At 43.6% G+C, this 21046-nt stretch overlaps 1 protein-coding gene across 2 annotated transcripts in view; it reads left to right on the top strand.

Moving 5' to 3' along the window:
* The window catches only part of LOC147888223 (Holliday junction resolvase MOC1, chloroplastic-like), a 99949-nt gene that overhangs the window by 40521 nt on the left and 38382 nt on the right, over window positions 1–21046 (top strand). For both annotated transcript variants that reach the window (XM_087393664.1, XM_087393663.1), the window contains exon 5: window positions 1147–1278. In XM_087393664.1, coding sequence (XP_087249790.1) covers window positions 1147–1278 — 132 coding nt within the window. The remainder of the gene's footprint in view (window positions 1–1146; window positions 1279–21046) is intronic.

Below are 21046 nucleotides of genomic sequence, written 5' to 3'. Positions count from 1 at the left end.
TGCATGGACGAGATGGGCATTAGTTAAGGGTAGTTACCCCTCAGGGCTAGGAGCTGATCTAACTAGTGTAAAAGTGGAGGTCTAGGGTGGATATACAAGCCTTGCAGTTGTAGGTATTGTGGCTAGCCCTCACATTTTGGCTATTGATTATTGTGGAGCTTGGATTCCTCAGTGAAAGATTGTGGCGATAGGCATCATCATGACAATCCTTACTTCTTAGCTCAGGAATCCTCTAAATTGAAACCATGACCATGGGCATAGTGGAGTCATGTAACAAGGATTTCTACGCACAAAATGAACGACATTTTGACAAAATATAAATATGGAACATCTTAAATCTGCCCAAAATGTTGTAAACAATTGTTACAGACCTTTTCCAGTTTTCAAATAAAAAGTTATATATATCATCATCTTTGGAACGCTGTATTTAATCTTCATGTTTAATTGCATGAGAGGATGCCCACCACTAGATTCAAGTAAATTCCTTCAAAACCAGACATTCAAATAAACTGTCAAACCGAAGGTGATCTAGTTGTTTGCATTTTTCAAAATCATTGTAGGGCTCAGAATGCAAGTGTATCAATTTCAGCCTGATTTCCTCCCTGCCTCTTGTGACAAAGTTTGATGAGGATGACTGGCCAGCCTGAGTTTGTGATGTGACGAGACAAGACTGGGCTTCTTCTAGGATAAGCAAGCCAGTCCTTCTGCTAGAAGCTTCTCTCTGGACCATCTATCATTGTCAAAAGCAAACTTTTCCAAGCCTTTATTGGACAACAGAAACTAACTTTTGAATCTTCTAATCTTACACTTTAGAGAACTTTTTATTGTCTCTTGTGGTACAATTTTTGTGAAAGAAGCTTTGTTTGCTGCTATTGGCAATGGGATGCTTAACTAACTTACAAGTGTGTGGACACAAATGCTTTTTGCCAAGTTTTTGCTGTTGTTTGATTCTATCGTGGTCTTACAAAATACATCTGAAAATAAAACGTTTCTTGTCTTTGACTTATTTCCGTTAGATGTTTCTGTTCTACTGAGAAGGATGTGCTTTTTCAAATGATTGATTTAAGTTGGGGACATGGTGGGTTGAGGTCTTTGTTTGTCATAAAGCTACGTGTGCTTTGTTTAACTGATCATGTTGGTTCATAGGGCTGGTGGGGGTCAGGTTTTGGTTTCGGGATGTGGATCGGCATACTCGTTGCCTCTGGATTTTCAGTCGTCCCCATTCCTTCACTAGTTTGGAAGCGCGCCATGGATCTTACAGGGAGAACTATAACCAAGGTTTGTAATATTTAAAGTTTGCCTTGCTCAAGTAGCACCCTTTTGTTGGCTGGGTTTGTCTTTTCTCATGCTAAACGTATTTTGTATTGTGTATCTTAATGCATAAAGACTGCACTTTACACAGTGATTCTGCCTGGCCAGCACACTTACATGCACTGACAAAGGTGTTTCCGATTGTATGCATAGTCTGTTTAATTTGTCCTACTCATTGCATTTTCATGAACTTTCATGTGGTATGAGAGCATTTGCATGTTTCTTAACACTTGATGTGAAACTCATAAACACCTTTTGCTACAGAGTGATACTTGTTGGAAGTGTCACTGACCCACTTGTGAGCCCCCAGATGAGGAGCACAAGGGGTCAGGGCACTGAGGGAGGGTGGCATACCTCGACAGAGCACTTGCGCAGAGATTGGAGCAGTTTTGGAGAACTGATTGCACCTGGAGCAGAATCTGGAACCACCAGTATGACATGTGGCTGTTTGCGTGGCATAGGGCAGGACAAATGGCACCAAAACAGCAAGTATAATGAACTGCCATTCGCCAACCACAAACCGGGCAGTAGGTACAGCAACAACATCCAGCTGAAACTGGTCGGGCATATCTGGCAGACCAGTTGGGTATTTCCGTCGGCCCATTTGGGAGAGTCCAGGATCCCTTCATAACCTACAAATAGGCGTCCGTTTTTTGTAATCCCTACACAGCTACTGAAGCCTTTGAAGGTCCTGCAGATTGTGTACAGTGTGGCAGATATTCTCTACTGTAGATCTTTGTAGGAGCAGCCATCCTTGACTACCATTTTGCACAGCATCATTGCCTAGATGTACTTGGCTCATCCTTGAGCAGTTTTCCCATGATTTGTGCACGGACATATCGAGTTCGAGTTTGGAGCACCCCCACTACAGCTCGATGCGGCATTTCATATATCTCTACCGCATTAGATAGTATGGATCTCGCACTATCATGACAAGAGAAATGATTATTTAGTTAACTAATAGTCATTAGAACCTTATTATTGCTAGGCGCCAATTTGATGGTGCGGTTATATGCTTGTATTTATGACCGATCAAGCGGTGTAAATAGTACTGCTAAACTATGTAACATTGGCCAATGATTAGTATGAAAGATGCGCACACACGTGTCTAGGTCCTAGGGGCAATAGGAAAGGGAAGGGTGCATTAAATGGTAGGTGCAAGAGTCATAGGCTAAGGGTAGGTCTAAATGGGAAGATGGAACTTGAGTGATCTCAAGGGACATTAATGAAGGGGTACTCCCCTTCATTGTGATCATTCGTAGCATTCTCTCTACCACATTGCATTCATCCGCCTTCTCTCTCCCACCTTGCACATAGGTCGAAAGAGAAACAAGTACTCTCACGAGGGCGCTCTTCCCCATTGAAGGGCCAATTGGCATTCAAATTTTGCATGCGTTACACACATTCGCATTCCCAAGAAGATTGCTTCGTCACATTTGGTATGAGAGCAGTGACAATCCATGACTGGGACAGAAAGAGAAGAGGAAGAGCTTATCGAGACAGAGGGCGAAAGCGGGTGTATCAAAGTCACGGACAACAAGTGCAACGTAGAAGAGGAGTGCATGGGACAGAGGCACAAAAGCAAGCACGTGCGCGGAGGGTCTGTATGGGAAGAACGTGACAGCAAGAGACGCACGAGCGGTAGAGATCTGGGCAGGGAGGGACGGGCGAAGTGGCACAGCACATGCATGAGTGAAGAAGGGTTTGAGTGATCCTTCTGCTCCCACAACTCTCCAAGAGGATTTTCGAAAGACTCTGAAAAGCCTGAATTGTGGAGGTCCTGAGGCAAGGGCTTTCTCTGAAATTTCTGGTTTTTGGACGGGGAATGGGGTGTCCTAACGGGGTGTCTCCCCCTCCTTTCCACCCGCCCCGGTGCGAATAGACCCTTAAAACACTTAAACTATGAGGAAAAGAGACGGAAAGCCGGATTGGAAAGATTTTAAGGGGGTGATCCACCCACCAAGTACCCCCTATAACGGTATCTAGAGCTCTCAAAACAAGTAGCCCAAATGGAGTGTATCAGTTTACAGCAGAAATGCAAGAAGAAGAGCCCAAAAGAGAAGGAAGAAGAGGCAATTTCAAGTGGTTTTCTACTCAAGTGAAGTGGGAGTCGGATAAGTACCACCAACTCTATAACATTTGACTTTTTGCTGTAAAATAAACCCCTATTTTAAAAATTACAGCAAGTCATTTCTTCCCTTAGTAAAAGGAAAGAATGGAAGGGAAGGGGAGATATAACAATGAACTTATTCCTTTTCCTCCATTTCCTGAAGGAGAGAGAGAAAGAACACCTTCACCCCCTCCTAAAGAGGATGGATTAGGTGAGAGTTACACACATCTTGAGTATGATAACCCACAAATAGATTTACAGCAGTCTCTCCTTCAAGAACCTTTTGATATGGAGCTCTCATTTCGTAATGAAAGAAGAAACGAGACCATCCAAGAACAAGGTGATGAGTTTACGCCTTCAACTCGAAATCGAGCACACATGGATTATAATCCAAGTGCAAGAGGAAGTGAGGAGACTCTAGTTGATAAGCTGATTTTTCAGCTTAGCAATTTGATTGAGCAGTCAGTTATTACAAGATTAGGGACTAAGAGGGCTCTAAATTTTGGGGATGAAGAGTTGAGTACCCCTTCTAAGAGATCCAAATTCCAACCGCAAGAGGGAATCGAGAAGACCGAGCAAGAGAAGCTTGCTCTTGCCACATTGCATCTATAAAAGGATGCTCTAATGTTTTGGTCTTTGTTACAAATAGGAAAAGAGCCTATTCATGAATGGGCTAAGTTTGTGGACTAACTGAAAGCCACTTTCATGCCACCACGGCATGAAGAGAACCTAACCTTTCGTTGGGAAAGGTTTAGGCAATTCGATAGTGAGAGTGATACAGATTTTACAGCTAGGTTTTGGAAATTGTCTCTAGAGTTACCCGAAAAGAGCGAGGAGGATAGAAGAAAGAAGTATTTAGCAGCCTCAAGCCCAAAAGTAAGATACGAGGTTGAAATGTTTAACCCAACCACGCTTAAAGACCTCACTAAGCTGGCTGAAATGGTTGAGAGGAAATTGAATCCTCGTAAACCCTTAAATAAGGAGGGTGGGTGAACATCTAAGACCAACAACATACCCATTTTTAAGAAACCAAACCGGTTTAAGAATAATAAACGGAAGGGTAAAGCTCTTGTAAGGACTGTGACGGATGAAGAGAAGAAGTCGATTAAGGAAGGAAAATGTTTCAGGTATAAGAAACATAAGCGAGGGCACGTATGGCATAATTGTCTTGCTCTCTTGGCTAAAATTGCCAAGATGAATTCGAGCCAATAGTGAATGCTGTCCATTCAGCCAATACCTTTGGGCCTCATGATCTTTTTAAGGTGTATGGATTTATAAATGGATAGAGAATAGTGGTTCTTCTAAATGATGGATGTAATCATGAGTTAGTGAGTGATAGATTGGTAAAATTACTCCATCTTAAACCAGAACCTATACAAAACATGTCACTCTCAGGAGCTTTTAGGGGACATAATGAAGAAGACATATCCAAAGTACGAAATATCCCTTTTTGTATGCAAAAATATAGAGATCGAAGGGATTTTCTAGTAGCTCCTTTACAAGACGTTGACATAGCTAAACCATGGCGGTATGATTTTAACCCTGCTATTTATCCTCATACTCATCATTGTTGCTTTGTACATAAGGATCATAGGGGATCAAGACGTGTATACGATTTCATTGATTACTCCTACCCAAGAAAAAAGATTGGTAAAATGAGGGATAGATTGTAATGTAATCTTGTGTATATACGGGATTCACAAGATCTTCATATCTCAAAAGTAGATTAGGAGAGAAATGAGTTCCTTAGAGCTTATGAGGATCGATTTTTAAGAGATGACTCATTCAAATTGCCTATGGAGAGAGAAGATGGTCATGCCATAGACTTGGAGCCATCAGCTTCTCCTCCATGTAGAGCCCCATACAGGATGCACATGATAGAAAGGAGGTATAAAAACAAATTGAAGTTCTATCGCAAAAGGGCCTGATTGGACACACTTAATTCAATTGGAGAAGAAACACAATCACACCATGAAAGCGACAAGAAGACTGGGTACAATCTCCTCTCCCTAGATGAGTGGCTCACGCTTCCTCATCTAGAGTATTTATAATATTTCATAAAAGCACAAGGAGCCAAAATTATCCCTCTCTTCCAAAATAAGGGATTTGCTTTACATAGCCTCTTTGGGCCCAAAATTGATTTATGTCCTCTCTAAAATATATTGCTCAAACTTGCAATATTAAAGATATACAAAATTGGCCCATGGCCATAAAAGATGCATTGTGCGACACCTCGATCGGTACCCTCACACTAACTTCAATCCTCGTTGTGAGTTCCATCACCTGTACTTAAGCCGCCGATTACATTAGTTATTAACAATTGATTGAATGAATCACCGAATCAACCGATCCCAACATAACCGCGCTTAAAGTACAATAATCAAGTACAACATCAATAACACATGGAATCACCCACAATACCAACCATCTAGCATAGCAAAACACAAGCTAGTTAGGCGTCCCCAACTAACCACACAAAGCATCCACTAGGACCCCTGTCGCGTCGGGTGCGCTCCTATGGAATACTTTGCCGTAGTCACACTTGACTAAAATAAAATAATATCCAAAGCAAGATATATCAGAAATATAATATGAACTTCGGATGAAAATTGGAGATGAACATAAGACTGCTTGTCGTACTCTCACTCGACATTATGAGTTTTTGGCCTAACTAATGCTCCAACTACTTTTAGTAGGCTGATGAGAAGGGTTTTACGAACCTACTTGGGAAATATTGTCATAGTCTTACCGTGAAGGCGTAACCCTAATCAGAGAGTTTAAATCAAAACCAAAAGACTCTCAGTTTGAAACTGATGTATGGTTGTTTACTCTTTCAGACTATTATGTAGGTACTCTTAAATAATGTGGGTTGCTTGTTGCACTCCTTGGGAGCTGCCATGTGCCCTCCCTAAAGCAGATGTACTAGAGGGTTTCTTGCTGTCCCATAGACCTCCCATAGACCTTTTGGTCTCCAGTGGACGTTAATAGACTTTCTTTCTTTCTTTCTTTCTTCTTGGATGACATTTTAGGTTTTCAGCCAGACTGAGGAAGAGCATAAGGATCACCTTGCTAAGGTGATGGAGCTTCTAAGGAATCAAATGGGCTGAATATATTCAATCCTTTGGGCAACCAAATATTGAATATCAGCTAGGAAAGAAGAATTTAGTAGTTGATGCTTTGAGTAGAGGGCTCCAAGTTAATCACATTTCTGTGATTAAGGAGAAATTACTAGGAGCAACGGTCGAAGCTTATTCTTTGGATGAGGACTTCGCTGAAATTTATGGGAAGATTCAGTGTAACGAGGTTGGGGAGTTAGAGGCCTATTCCATCGTGGATGGATACCGATTGTTGGGACATGCTGTATGTGTACCCAAAACATTTCGGTATCTAGTCATGTGTGAGTTACATGTGAGTCCATGTTCTGGACATAGAGGCATTAGAGGGACCATTGATAATATTGAAATTTGAGAGGTACTTCCATTGGCCTAAACTTTGCAAATAAGTTTCAGCCTTCGTTCAACAATGTGACGTATGCTAGCGCATTAAATTTGACACAGGTAAACTGCTGGTCTTTTGCAGCCTTTGCCTATTCCCTCTGAAAGGTGGGAACACATTACAATGGATTTTGTGTCAGGTTTTCCCAAGGTTGGTCAATTTGAGCATATTTTCACTGTTATAGATAGGCTGAGTAAACATGCTCATTTTATTCCCTGCAAAAAGGAGTTGTCTGCTCCTAAAACAACAAGGTTATTCATTAGGGAAATATTTAGGTTACATGGGTTATCAAAATCTATTGTATTCGATAATGATGGCGTTTCATTAGCAACCTTTGGACAGCCCTATTAGAGAATCTCAGAACCTAACTGAAAGTTACTACAGCCTTCCCTCCTCAAGGAGATGGACAAAGTGAGAATGCTAATCAAACCATAACTACTTTACTTTGAGCTTATGTCCATGTCCAACCTAGAAGGTGGCCAGAATTCCTAACCATGTTAGAGTTTGCTTATAATAACATTGTACATACTTCCACCAAGAAAGCCCCATTTGAAATCACGTATGGGCAATGTTTAACACACTTGGGGGAGCGATTTTTTAGATTCAACAATCCAAGGCAACCAATAAAAAAATAAACGAAGTTAGGATGACTGGGTTTTACTGAAGATTGATAAAAGAAGAATCAAGTCAGTGAGAGGAAGTACAAAACATGTCAAGTTAGTGCCGAAGTTTCATGGTCCATTTCAGATTTCAGCAGCTTTATATCCAAAAGAAGGATCTAGAGTGTATGAGTTGAAATTACCAGCCCAATGGCATATGAAGAATATCTTTCATGTGAGCAATTTGAAGAGATACCATGGCGATACTCCTGCAGTTTTGGATACTGAGCATAAAAAAGAACCTGAACTTGAAGATGGGAGTGAAGTTCTTACGCCGGAACAGATTGTGTACCATAAAGAGAAGAGTACCCGTGGAACGAAGAGGATATGTATTTACTGAAGTTTAAAAACGAGACAGCTAGTGATGCACAAGAGATGGAAGAAGAGTTCTTTACAGATTTTCCACAGAAACTCGCTGATTATAACGAGGCGATGCAATTGTAGAAGTAACAAGAGAAAGTGCACGTAAGAGGAAGAGACAAGCAATAATTCAGAAGAGGACTTCTGCTCATTCAAGCAGGAGGGAGTGTCGTGACAAGAGAAATGATTATGTAGTTAATTAATAGTCATTAGAACCTTATTATTGTTAGGCGCCAATTTGATGGTGCGGTCATATGTTCATATTTATGATCGATCAAGTGGTGTAAATAGTACCGCTAAACTATTTAACATTGGCTAATGATTAGCAATAAAGATGTGCACACACGTGTCTAGGTCCTTGGGGCAATATGTAAGGGAATGGTGCATTAGAGTGCATTAAATGGTTGGCTAAGGGTGGAAGATGGAACTCGAGTGATCTCGAGGGACATTAATGAAGGGGTACTCTCCTTCATTGTGATCATTCGTAGCATTCTCTCTACCACATTGCATTCATCCGCCTTCTCTCTCCCACCTTGCACGTAGGTCGAAAGAGAAACAAGTACTCTCACGAGGACCCTCTTCCCCATTGGAGGGCCAATTGGCATTCAAATTCTGCATGCATTGCACACATTCACATTCTCGAGAAGATTGGTTCTTCACACGCATCACAGGGCGACGTAGGCTTCCTTGGTTGGCCTTATCCTCCTCCATGGCACTGATAGCAGAGGGTGACCAGAGGCGCTGGTATGCACATACATGCAGATGGTTTGAGAGCCTGGGGCTCCACGTAGATAGGCTACCTCCCTTCGAATACAGTGTTGAGGACCCCTCTATCCCGCTCACAAATCACGAGGTGAACTAGGTCATGTCGGAGGATCTCCTATAGTTACACGCATTCAAGACTTGGTTGGCACCTCGTGAGCTTCTTGGAAGCTCAGCTTTACAGAGACCACTGCCTACAGATTTGAGTGGAGGGCTTCATCGACCCACCAGGGTAACACAGATCCACCTCCTCCACTCCCTAAGGATATCAATAGGGCAGTTCCTGGTCTTGTCCCACCGTCTCCGTATTGAGATTGGTTGGCGGAGGGCATACCCAGAGAGGGCTGCGTTTGCACTTTGTGTGAGTCCCGAGAGATCGAGTCAAGGGAGCATTTTGCTTTCATATGCCTGTGTACTACGAGATTAGAGATTGCTATCATTGCCTTTTTCGAGATGGTCTTGGATCCCTATCCAGTTTTCTATCCTACCCTAACTAGAGATGCATGGCGGCCTTCATCCATGAGGTTGTCCAATACAAGGAGCGGCTGCTCAGAGCACGTAGGGGTAATCAAGACACACAGCTAGATTCCACTCAGTCTAGCTAGACAGGGGTGACCAACAGGACTCATGGAGGGGGCGGCTGCGAGGACCCGAGCTAAGACCTGACAATATATTGAGGCACATATCACTTTAGGGGAACTTCCTTCCATGTTCATCAGACCGGAGGCCCAACCTACAGGAGCGATGTAACCGGCCTTCAGTTTCCTAAAGGGCAGTAGACCATAACTTGCATTGCATATTCATTACTCACAGCCACATTGCATAATTTCCAACTACTTAACTTTAAACAATACCACTTAGAAACAATTTGAGAAATGACTGGATGGAGGCTAGAGTGCCTCTGCTCAATGAAACCAAGTACAAGACACCACACTGGCCCCAAACACTCGGCGCCCCTTCTGGTATTTATTTATTTCTTTAGGAATGAAATTGGTGCTTTGCCCCACGGGCAATTTCCACTGTCCAAGCCAAACTTTGGCTACAATTTGCATTCCATCCTAGTGCACACACTAGTACCCAAGTGCCAAGGCAAGGCTAAGGCATTCACCATTGTCCATGACCATTGTAAAGGTGTCCAAGCATTCCACAAAGCATCCAACTTGCTCAACCAAGATTGGCAATCCCACAACCCACTGACCAGTCTCTCAGGGTGATCAAGCTTCAACACAGATCTTAAACTGAACAAGTGACCACAATACAGGAAGAAAATTCACACACTGCCCCTTTGACCCCAATCTGGTTACACCCTCTGCGATTGGGTGTCATATTACAACCTGAATGGCCAAGAGGGGACTTCCAACAGCAAAGGAGCAACGACAAGCTTCCAAAATGACCAAATACAATCAATGTGAAAGGGATAGTGACAAGAGAGCTCAAACCAGCTTCAAACAACTTCAATCCAGCTCCAGATCAGCTCCAAGGAACTCCAATCCAGTCCAGAACACCTCCACGGGTAGCAGATCCAAAGTCGAGGCTAGCAGGAGGAAATGACAGCTTGGAGAGGGGAACGAAGAGAGATAACAGCTGGAATCAGAGATAGAAAGAGAGCAGGAGGATCACGGGCAGGAGAGAGGAGCTGATCAGGCTGTACAGCAGGAAAAAGGGGGCGTACAGCAGCGTCGAAGGTATCTCGGGATGTGTGACAGCAGAAAAGAACAGCTCCTACAGTCCACCTTGGAGAAAACTAGGAAAATCTGCACGTACTGCTCCGGTACAACCACCTTAAAGGCTCTGTACAGTCCGTACGGAACCTATGGAGCGAGCATGGCAGCCTTGGAAAATGAGCCAGCCACCAATTAAGATCCAAAATGCAGCGAAAAAACAGCCGTACCCTTCACCTCGGGATGTGTGAAATGAACAAGAACACCAACGTCAAAAGAAATGCGTACCTTAGCCTTAGAGGGACAGGAAGGGGGTAGGTGTGCATGAGGGGCTGCCACGTGGCCCCTTCATTAATGCTCTAACCCACAAAAACCAATGAAACATTGGTTTGCCCCTCACACTTAAATCCTAACCCTTCTAACCGATGAAACATTGGTTTCCTTGGGCCTAACTTTATGACCCCTCTAAACCTTGCCTTGCCCCTAGCATGTAGGCCTAGTGTGTGCACCTAGGGACTTGTGGGAAGTGTGGCTTCCCCTAGGCTAGTCCCCTAAGCCAAAGTTAGTCACGGTCCATAAATTCACGTCACTGCCGTGACATACCCTCCTCTTGAACATCAAACTATCGAGTTTGTTGCTATAAACATAAACATCTAGCAATGATGATATGGTCTAGGAGAGCGCGTGAGTCCCATAGCAGATGTACTGTCAGCAAGCAGTACCTCGGGTGAGACATATAGTGTCACCAAGCGACTTCTAGATACCTTGAGCCTGTCTGTTGACAAGGGGGCGGAGGAACTACCCCCCTCTTGAGCATCAGGCAATGCTTCAGACCTACGCTTTGCTGAGCTTGAAGGAGCTACAACCGAAGTAAGCTCAAAGCACAACAACTGAGTGGACTACACCACTTTGAGTGAAATCTGCTAGTTCACTCTCCTCGATAACTTGAACCAGACACATATGGCAATAATGGATCCTAGGAACATAGATCCCGGTAGTCGATATCCTTTTAGACTTGCATCACCGCAAGCTGAATCGGTTTAGCCAATCTATGCTAGACTTGGATCCTTGCCTCATGGTTCAAATCAAATACCAACTGACGTGTATATCTTTCTTTCTTTCTTTCTTTCTTTCTACATGCTATATATGAAGGGTCACGTAGATAAAAGAGAGCACGTACAAGGTACAAGGGTTGATGAGAAACGACGTCACGTCAAACTAGGATAATAGAAAAGAAAGAGTGCAAAGTACTTGTACCTAGACCTAGGACTAAGTGTCCTAGGTGTCACATAGGACTAAGTGTCCTAGGTGTCACATAGGACTAAGTGTCCTATGTGGCCTAAAAGGCACTAACACTACAAGTGCCTATATTTATGCCTACAAGGCACATACCATGGCCTATAGGGCATCACTAGAACCACCAGGAGATGGCCTACAAACCCCCCTCCATGGGATGGGCTGAAGTACTCTGGAAACGTCTCAGAATACCTGGTTTTTTTGGTCATGGTGGCACATGTTCATCCAAAAGGATATAGCCACCTATGAATGTACAAGGGATGTCAGATCATGTAACAAAGGGAACCAAGTGTAAAGCGTGTCGAAAGACTTCGAACTTGGGACGAGGAAGTGCCTTTGTAAACATATCTGCTATGTTGTCCTCTATGGGAAGATAGGACAACTCTATGTCTCCTGTTGACAACCGCTCCCGAACATAATGATAATGAACTTCAATATGCTTGGTACGCGCATGAAACACTGGGTTACGCGCAATGGCCAAAGCACTGTGGCTATCAGTGTAGACAATAGTAGAGGATGTTTGGCGAATACCAAGATTTGTAAGTAACTGTCAAAGCCAAACACACTCTACTGTAGCGGTGAAAGCTGCCGTGTACTCAGCCTCACAGCTAGATGTGGCAACTGTTGGTTGCTTCTTGCTGAGCCAAGAGATACATGAATTGCCAAGCCAAAAACAATTGCCAGTATGTGACACTCTGGTGTCAGAACATCCTACCCCGTCACTATCCGTGTAAGCATGCATGGTAAGTGAACCCTGATCACCATAGAAGAGGGCTAAATCTTGAGTGCCTCTGAGATATCTGAAGACTCTCACTGCCTGCCAATGTTGTGAACTGGGCATGTGCATGAATCTGCTGAGCTGAGATACTGCATACTGTAAGTCAGGTTTGGTGTGACATAAATAAATAAGGCATCCAACAGCTTGCTGATAAAGAGTGATATCACATGGTGGGCTCCCATCATGAGCTGAGGATTTGAAGCCAGGGTCCACTGGAGTAGAGATTGGCTTGCAATCCTCAAACTGAAAACGATCAAGGAGCTGTCCAATATACTTGGGACTGAGACATCATGATACCCTCCTCAATATGAGCAAACTGAATGCCCAAATAATAATGGAGCTGTCCCATGTCTGACATGTCAAAAATCTGCTGCAAGTCAGCCTTGAAAGCTGCAATTTGTTGAGTATGTGGGCCCGTGATGAGCATATCATCCCTGTATAAAATTAGCACTAAAAAGTCAGATCCACTCCCACAGACATAAAGAGTGGGTTCTGTGGGACTATTCTGAAAACCAAGGGATAGTAAGTGTGAATGAATTTTGGCATACCATGGCCTGGGTGCCTGCTTCAAACCATAAAGGGCTTTTCTAAGCCGGCATACCTTATTTTCAGAATTAACAACCTCAAAGCTAGGAGGTTGTGTGACATATACTTCTTCCTGCAGATCCCCATGAAGAAAAGCAGTCTTGATGTCAAGTTGGTGCACTTGCCAATGATGATGGGCTGCAATGGCAATGACACATCTAATGGTAGTAATCCTGGATGTGGGAGCAAATGTCTCCTCAAAGTCAATGCCTTGTTGTTGGGCATACCCTTTTGCAACAAGACGGGCTTTGTATCGATCTATGCTGCCATTAGATTTCCTTTTTAATTTGTAGACCCACCGGGTTCCAATGGCATGCTTGCCGGGAGGGAGATCCACTAATTCCCATGTGTCATTTTTAGCAATGGAATGTAACTCAGCTCTCATTGCATCCATCCACTCTTTGCTGTCAAAAGCATCTTTATGGCATAGAGGCTCTTGATTGCAAGTTGTAGCAAGGAGTGCAAACTCAAGAAAGTGACCATGCTGTCTATTCCCTGACCTTGTCCGGGCAGCAAAAGGCTGATCTTGTTTGCTGTCCCTCAATGTATCAAGAAGCCATCTGGGAACTTGCCTTTGTTGTCTAGTGACAGCTCTTTCTTCAATGACTGCGTCATGAATAGTGGAATCATTTTGTGCTGGAAGAGAAACCTGCAAATCACCATGGGGTAGTGGCTGATTATTGCTTGGTGGAGGGCCTGCAGGAGGCTCATGTTGCTGGTCAAAGTCCTCTTCTGAGGATGGCAGAGGTAACCAAGATTCAAAGGCATCAAACATGTCAACATTTGGCTTAGCTTTGCAGTCCACAAGAGGAGAAGCTGAATGTTCAGCAAAGATTACATCTCTACTGACAATAATCTTCCCAGTATTTGGTTGATATAACCGATACCCTTTGCTCTCTTGGCTGTAACCAATAAATATGCATTTGATTGCCTTGTCATCAAGCTTATGTCTCAGCTGAGATGGTACATGAACATATGCAAGAGACCCAAAAACTCTCATGTGTGAAAGTGAAGGCTTCCTGCCTTTCCATGCTTCATAAGGTGTAACAGTCTTCAATGCCCGTGTAGGTGATCTATTCAGCACATAGTTGGCACACATCACTGCATCAAGCCAGAATTTATTGGGCAAAGACTTGGCTTTAAGCATGCATCTGGCCATCTCCATTGTGGACCTGTTTTTCCTTTCAGAAACAGGATTCTGTTGAGGAGTGTAAGGAGTAGTGCATGAGTGAATAATGCCCCGTGAAGACAGAAATGCATCAAACTCCTTTGACATATACTCTCCCCCCCTATCTGTGTTGAGGGTGACAAGCTTGCATCCTGATTCATTCTCAACCATATTCAGCCACCGCTGAAAGCATGAGAAAACTTCAGATTTGGCTTTTAAAGGATATATCCAGCAATATCTTGTGAAATCATCAATGAGAGTCATGAAATACTTGTACCCCCCAATGGCATTTGTCCTCATTGGGCCATAGACATCACTGTGCACTAGCTGCAATTTCCTTTGTGAGAGTTTTGGATAATTTTTTTGAAAAGGAAATCGATGCATCTTACCCAAAAGACAACCCTCTCACACATGTTTGGAAACTGTGTGAGTTTGAGGTACATCATTTGCCATCTGCTGTGAATGTAGCTTTGCAAGAGCTCTATAATTGAGATGGCCCATTCTCTCATGGCAAAGATGAGTTTCAGCAAGCTGTGAATTGAAATAGCCAGAGCTTCAATAGAAAGTGTAGTTGAGTGATGATCAAGGTGATAAAGCCCTTTTTGCAAAGTGCCAGTGAGAACTATGGCATTGTCATCACGAAGATCATAAACTAGGCACAAAAAGAACATTTGTCAGAGTGACAGGATGGCTTGAAATGGATGTGAGCTGCACATCTCCAATTCCTTTTACAGCATATGAAGCATTATTAGCACACGTGACAGTCCCCCCTCGAGGTGCATCGGCTAAAGAATGAAACAACTGTCTGCAAGATGTGACATGCTTGAAAGCACCACTATCAAAGTACCAGGACTGAGCATGATTAGCAGTAAAGAGTGCATCAGCTTTGGAGGGATCAAATGAGCAATGGACAGCCCATGCTCAATCATCCTAAAGAGCATGTGCATGTGAAGCATCTGCTGGCTCATGGGATTCAATAGCATGTGAGGCATTAACTGTCAATCCTGCTTTCTTTTTCTCCGAAGCAATGCGCTTCGTGCATTCTGAAATGTCATGTCTAGGCTTGCGACAATAGTTGCATCTTTTCTTATTTGACTTATCTGCTGTATTTTTAGATGCATGGGAGGAATTGCAGCTGCTATGTGCAGATTTTGGCTTGCCCATAGGCTTGGAAGCCTTGCTTCTTCCTGTCTGCTATGAAGCAAATGCATGATCAGGAATAATGGCTTGTCTATTAGCTCTACTTTGCTCCTCCTGCAAAAGCAAAGTAACTAGCTTATCAAAAGAATAGTGGTCTGGATTACCCATGGTCACTAATCAAAGGGTTATAGCAAACCCTTGATATGTATCTGGCAGTCCATTCAATGTGGTACTGACAAGCTGTGAATTTGGCACCACCTCATCAATGTTGGCAAGTTGTTCCATGAGGTCCTTGACCTTTGTCAGGTATGCATCCATAGAGTCACCTTCATTCGTACTGACTTCCTGTAATTGCCTTCTCAAATATGCAACACGTGCTTCATTGCGAATCTGATAGAGAGAAGCCAATTTGTCCCAAGCATCCTTTGCTGTCCTACAAGACCGGATGTGTGGAATAATGATTCTCTTGCATGATAAAGCAATACGTGAATGTGCATTTGCATCTCTTGCATCCCATCTTGTCTGTTCCCGAGTTGGAAGAGTAGCAGGAGTGCTAGAGGATGATGCATCAGGAGGAGATACCCCTGCAGAGGGACCAGCAGTAGAGGCAACCACTATAGCATTGGCTGGCCTCAAATCAACCCCAGAAACAATATTCCACAAATGCTTTGCAACAAGAATATGTTTCATGAGATAAGACCACATCGGATAGTTGGTGCCATCCAACTTATCATCTTCACGAAGAACGCCAAATAGATCTTGATTGTTCCCATAGCAAATGTGATACCCTGAAAGAGACCTGAAAACCCAAAAGCCTCAAGGCTATCAGTGCAAAGCTGGCTGTCCAAAAATGAGAGCAAATATCTGCAAATTTTCGACCCAAATCAAAGGGCAAATGCAGATCTGACCCGAATGTGACTGTGGCAGGCAATGTTCACTGCAAAAACAGCAAATCTGGCAAAAGCCCCAAATTTAATGAGGGCAAATAGGCCAAAAAGATGGCAAATGCAGAAAAGCGCCAAAATTCGCTGAAATTTTTGCAAATGTGACCCAATGTATGATAATCTGACTCAATGTCCTGCAAAAGTGACTCAATGTACTGCAATCGAAAAGAAATATCAGACCAAAGCCCAAATCTCTAGTGTTCTTGCAAGAAGTTGCAACTAGAAGAGATGAAAGGTACTGAAATCCCCAAAATTTTGCAAATGTCGGAAGTTGTATGGAGCAGGTGCAACTGTACGCAGGTACAAAACATAGTATAGTATGTAGTACATAGCAGTTACGTCTGCTGTACGGAAGCAAGTACAGGGCAAGTACGAAGTACGGATGCAGGTACAGTGTACGACACAAATACAACGCATGTACGTATGGAAGCAGGTACATTGTACGAAACAAATACTATGCATGTACGTATGAAAGCAGGTACAACGTACGGAATGCAGGTACAAAGTACGACGGTGCAGGTACGAAATATAGTATTGAGTAGTACGACGGTGGAGGTACAACGAGTGACCCGGAGCAGGCTGTGCATACGCACGTCCGTACAATCGTATGGACTATACGGATGAAGGAGCGAGCAGGCAGGCTGAAGGGAGCTGGTGCGAGTCCAGGAGCAGGAAGCAAGTATTAATGTGGCTCTGATACCACTGAAGGGTCACGTAGACAAAAGAGAGCACGTACAAGGTACAAGGGTTGATGAGAAACGCCGTCACGTCAAACTAATGAGAAACGTTGTCACGTCAAACTAGGATAATACAAAAGAAAGAGTACAAAGTACTTGTACCTAGACCTAGGACTAAGTGTCCTGGGTGTCACATAGGACTAAGTGTCCTATGTGGGCCTAAAAGGCACTAACACTACAAGTGCCTATATTTATGCCTACAAGGCACATACCATGGCCTATAGGGCATCACTAGAACCACTAGGAGATGGCCTACAATATATTTTTGTGAGAATACCAACAGATCCAGTGGCAGTGAGAGATTGGGTGACGTGTGATGCAGGGGCCTTAGCCATCATTATTACAATTGCAGATTTTGTTCTTGATGCAAGGATCCTCGACCGCGAAAGAGAGCTCTATAACATGCATATAGAGGAGGGGGACCAAGATAAAGGTGATAAGAGATCAACTATCCGCAATTGTCAAAAAGACAGATTCAGCTAGAATTGTTAGGCTCGTGCGTGGCATGCTCCCAAGAAGCTACAAGGGGTTTGTCTCATGACGATGGCTGTGAGGCAGTCACCTTTGAAGAGCTAGGGCCTCTTCTCCAACAAGAGGAAGCTCGGGAGAAGAAATTCGATGGATCAATTGACAAGGCTTTCCTTGGAAAATGTAAAGGCGAAAAGGGTATGCAAGGTAAAGGCAAGCTCAAGGACGATGACTCTAGATGGGGCAAGTCGAATGATAGTAGAGACAAGAATAAAAGGAACCGGGATAAAAAAGGTTTGTTTTGTGAGAAGCCAACCCACATAGCAAAGCCAGAAGAAGAAGGCGGACTAGAAGCAAAAGAAGGGTGACGTGCCTAGAGAAGAATGAAAGTCAGACTCGGCAAACATGACAAAAGTGGAGACACTGCTAAGCCCACACAGTGCGTGAGAATAATGATGGTTGGTACGTGGATAGCGGTGTCTCCAAACACATGTCCAACAACAGGAATTGGTTCAAGGAACTGCAGCCTGCATATCCAGTTTCACATATGATGTTAAGACGAGGGCAAAGCTTGGTGAATCGAAGTTCCTTTTAGGGCTGGCTACTCGGCGGTAGCTAACCATTAGCACTTAAGCTCTGCGAATGGGGCAATTGACTACTGTTGTTGACACATCCTAGCAAAATGGGTTTGCAGAAAGGAAGAACTTGACAATCGTTGAAATGGGTTTGTATATGCTGAGAGGGAGGAAGCTTCCCATATCTTTTTGGGAGGCAGATCATAGGGTTTTCCACATCTTGAAGAGAATAAAGACCAAAGCGGTGGAATGCAAAACACTGTACGAGGCGCATTTTGTTACGAAGCCTCATTTAAGGATTTTCAGTTCTGACGCTTACACACATGCAAACAAAGTACACTGACCAAGTTGGATCCAAGGAGCAAGAAGTGCATCTTCATTGGGTACAATGAGGAATCAAAGGCCTATCGGCTATGCGACCAAGAGATGAAGAAGCTAGTGGTAAGTAGATATGTGGTGTTCTAGGAGATGGAGTCCAAGCCACAAGCAACGGCACCATAAGCTCCAATTGTTTCCGAAAGATCAAGACTTGCTATCATGCAAGAACAAGAGACAAAAGATTTGGAAATTGAAGAACGAGAGTTTTAAGGCACCCATGCGAATGAGATAGACCTTGGCAAAGGAAAGAAAGTTACCAAAGTCGTATTTGAAGACGTTGAAGGACTCAAGAGTCACAAAGCTTTCCAAAAGCAATTTAGAGGTAAGGAGTTCTAAAAGAAAATCCCCTAACTATGCTTTGTTCAGAAAGTTTTGGAACCGAGAACGTTCGAAGAAGCGAAGGGAGTCCCAGAATGGTAGGATGCTATGAAAGGTCATTCTGAAGAACCACACTTGGGACCCAGTTAATGGAACTCGGAAGAGGAAGGCTATTGGCACCAAGTGGGTTTACAACGCCAACACAAATCTGATGGCACTTTAAATAAGGACAAGGCAAGACTTTGGTCAAAGGCTATGCATAGCTACGATGAGTACCATTCCCATGGTGATAGCTTTTGCAGCCCACCATTAGTGGCAATATTTAAGATGGACATGAAGTCGGCCTTCCTAAATGGTGAACTTCAAGAAAAAATATTTGTCGAGCAACCGGAAGGGTTTGGACATGTAGGAGATGGAAAGAAGGTATGCAAACTTTGCAAGGCATTGTACGGGCTGAAGAGGCCCCCCAAGGGCATGTCTAGAGGATAGATGACTACTTTTATAGGAGGCAAAACCATGAAAGTAATCCTTTATGTAGATGATTTTATAATGACAAGTGATGACAGGAGGAAGATCCAGGAGGTCAAAGGACTCTTGATGCATGAGTTCGAAATATAGATTTGAGACCTGTCCATTATTGCCTTGGTCTTGAAGTTTGGCGAAAGAATGACAACATTTTCATTAGTCAAGAGAAGTCTCATTCGGAGTGTTAAAGTTTAGGGAAAGGGCTAGATATCTAAGCTTTTTGCCAGGGTTAATGGCAGTTGTAGGATTGGTTCGTGGCCCCTTTTAGGCGGGCTTGTAGAGGCTAATGGGACCCATGGTCAAGACTGTGTTGGGGCCAGTTTGGGCTCCCAACCAGGTTGGGTCGACCTGACCTAACCCGACCTTGCTTGGGCCGGGTCAGCCCGAGCTACTTGTTGGATCAGGCCGACGTGATGGTTCGGTCAATCTGGCCAGCCCTTGCTGGACGACTAGGCTAGGCAGGGGCCTATCAAAGGCTCCCCCTCTTCCAAGTTTCACATTTGGAGGTCAATTGGAGATCTTCTCCACACTAGCCCCCTTGGCTGTGGTTGTATCCGTAGATCTCAACTGTTGCCTTTTCGTATTCTCTATGTCGAGTTCTCTTCCGTGTCTCTGTCTCTCTTTAACAAGAAGCTGGAATACTGGCACTTGTCGACTTGTGTTCGACTTCGGATAGTACAGTCTATCATTATGGCATGTGTGCAATTTTATTTGCCTCTTCTTCCCTGGTCTTGTAAGCATTTGGCTTCCTATATGTCCCAGGCTATGGAAATATTTTGGAAAAGCAAACCTCACAAAAAGGCTTTGCGATTACTTCCCATGCAGTCTGTTTGTTCTCCTAAGACTCATGGGGGACTGAATATTCTCAATCTTCAGTTTCATATGTTGGCAAGAAAGAGCACTATGATTGCTGATTTTTTTCAGCAAAAACAGCCATGGGCTATTATGTTAGCAGCTATGTGTGGAAACATGCAGTCCCATGCATATGGGCATTGGATTACAGATCACTGGGAAGCAGTCATGAAAATAGCCGGTTTATGCCTCTCAAACTTCTGCGACGAGAGCTCAAATGTGGGCCTCCCTCAAGCAATACCCATGGCTGCCCAATGCTTTTTTGTGTGGAGACGTTAATAACTCACCTACCATGCAAGACAACACCACTCATCGATCTCACATGATCCCCACTGAGCTTCGACACTGGGAGGATATGCTTTCTATCTTGCATGCAGAAGATTTATGGCTCTCAACAAAGGATAGAGATATGGGTTATACATACCGTCACAATGCTTTTACTCATTACTGGGCTCGACTTGACAGATGGTATTTGTTGCATGCTCAGCAGTATACTAGTTTCACATGTGCATTATGGGTTGATCATTCCCTCTTGATGTCTGATCACTTTCCAGTATGCTTGACATTATCTATAGCACGTTTGACAGATGATATGCCTTTTTTCGGTCGTCGTCTACTCCATGTTAACAGTGCTTATTTGCTTCATCAACAATTTCAGAACATGGTGAGAGTGGTTGTCGGCCCCCTCCTCTTACATGCTCAGGAGGACATGGATTTTGCATGGATTAGTCTCGCCCATCGCTTGTAGGCTGTTATTCAAGATTATGGACGGAGTCACATGGAAAACCTCAGGCTTAAGCTGAAATGGGCTCAATCTCACAAGCAACAAATGGATGTAATCAGCTCTTACAGGCAGCTCACCTCCTCTGAACAGGATTCTTGCACTTATGTGGTTCATATCATTCATCAAAATGATCTTCGCAA

The sequence above is a fragment of the Dipteris shenzhenensis genome, chromosome 22, assembly GCF_047967505.1.
Source record: "Dipteris shenzhenensis isolate YYH24624 ecotype China chromosome 22, Dip_SZ_1.0, whole genome shotgun sequence".
Classification (NCBI taxonomy): Eukaryota; Viridiplantae; Streptophyta; class Polypodiopsida; order Gleicheniales; family Dipteridaceae; genus Dipteris; species Dipteris shenzhenensis.
The sequence above is the reverse complement of the archived record's forward strand: the minus strand, read 5'-3'. Positions and strand labels throughout refer to the sequence as shown.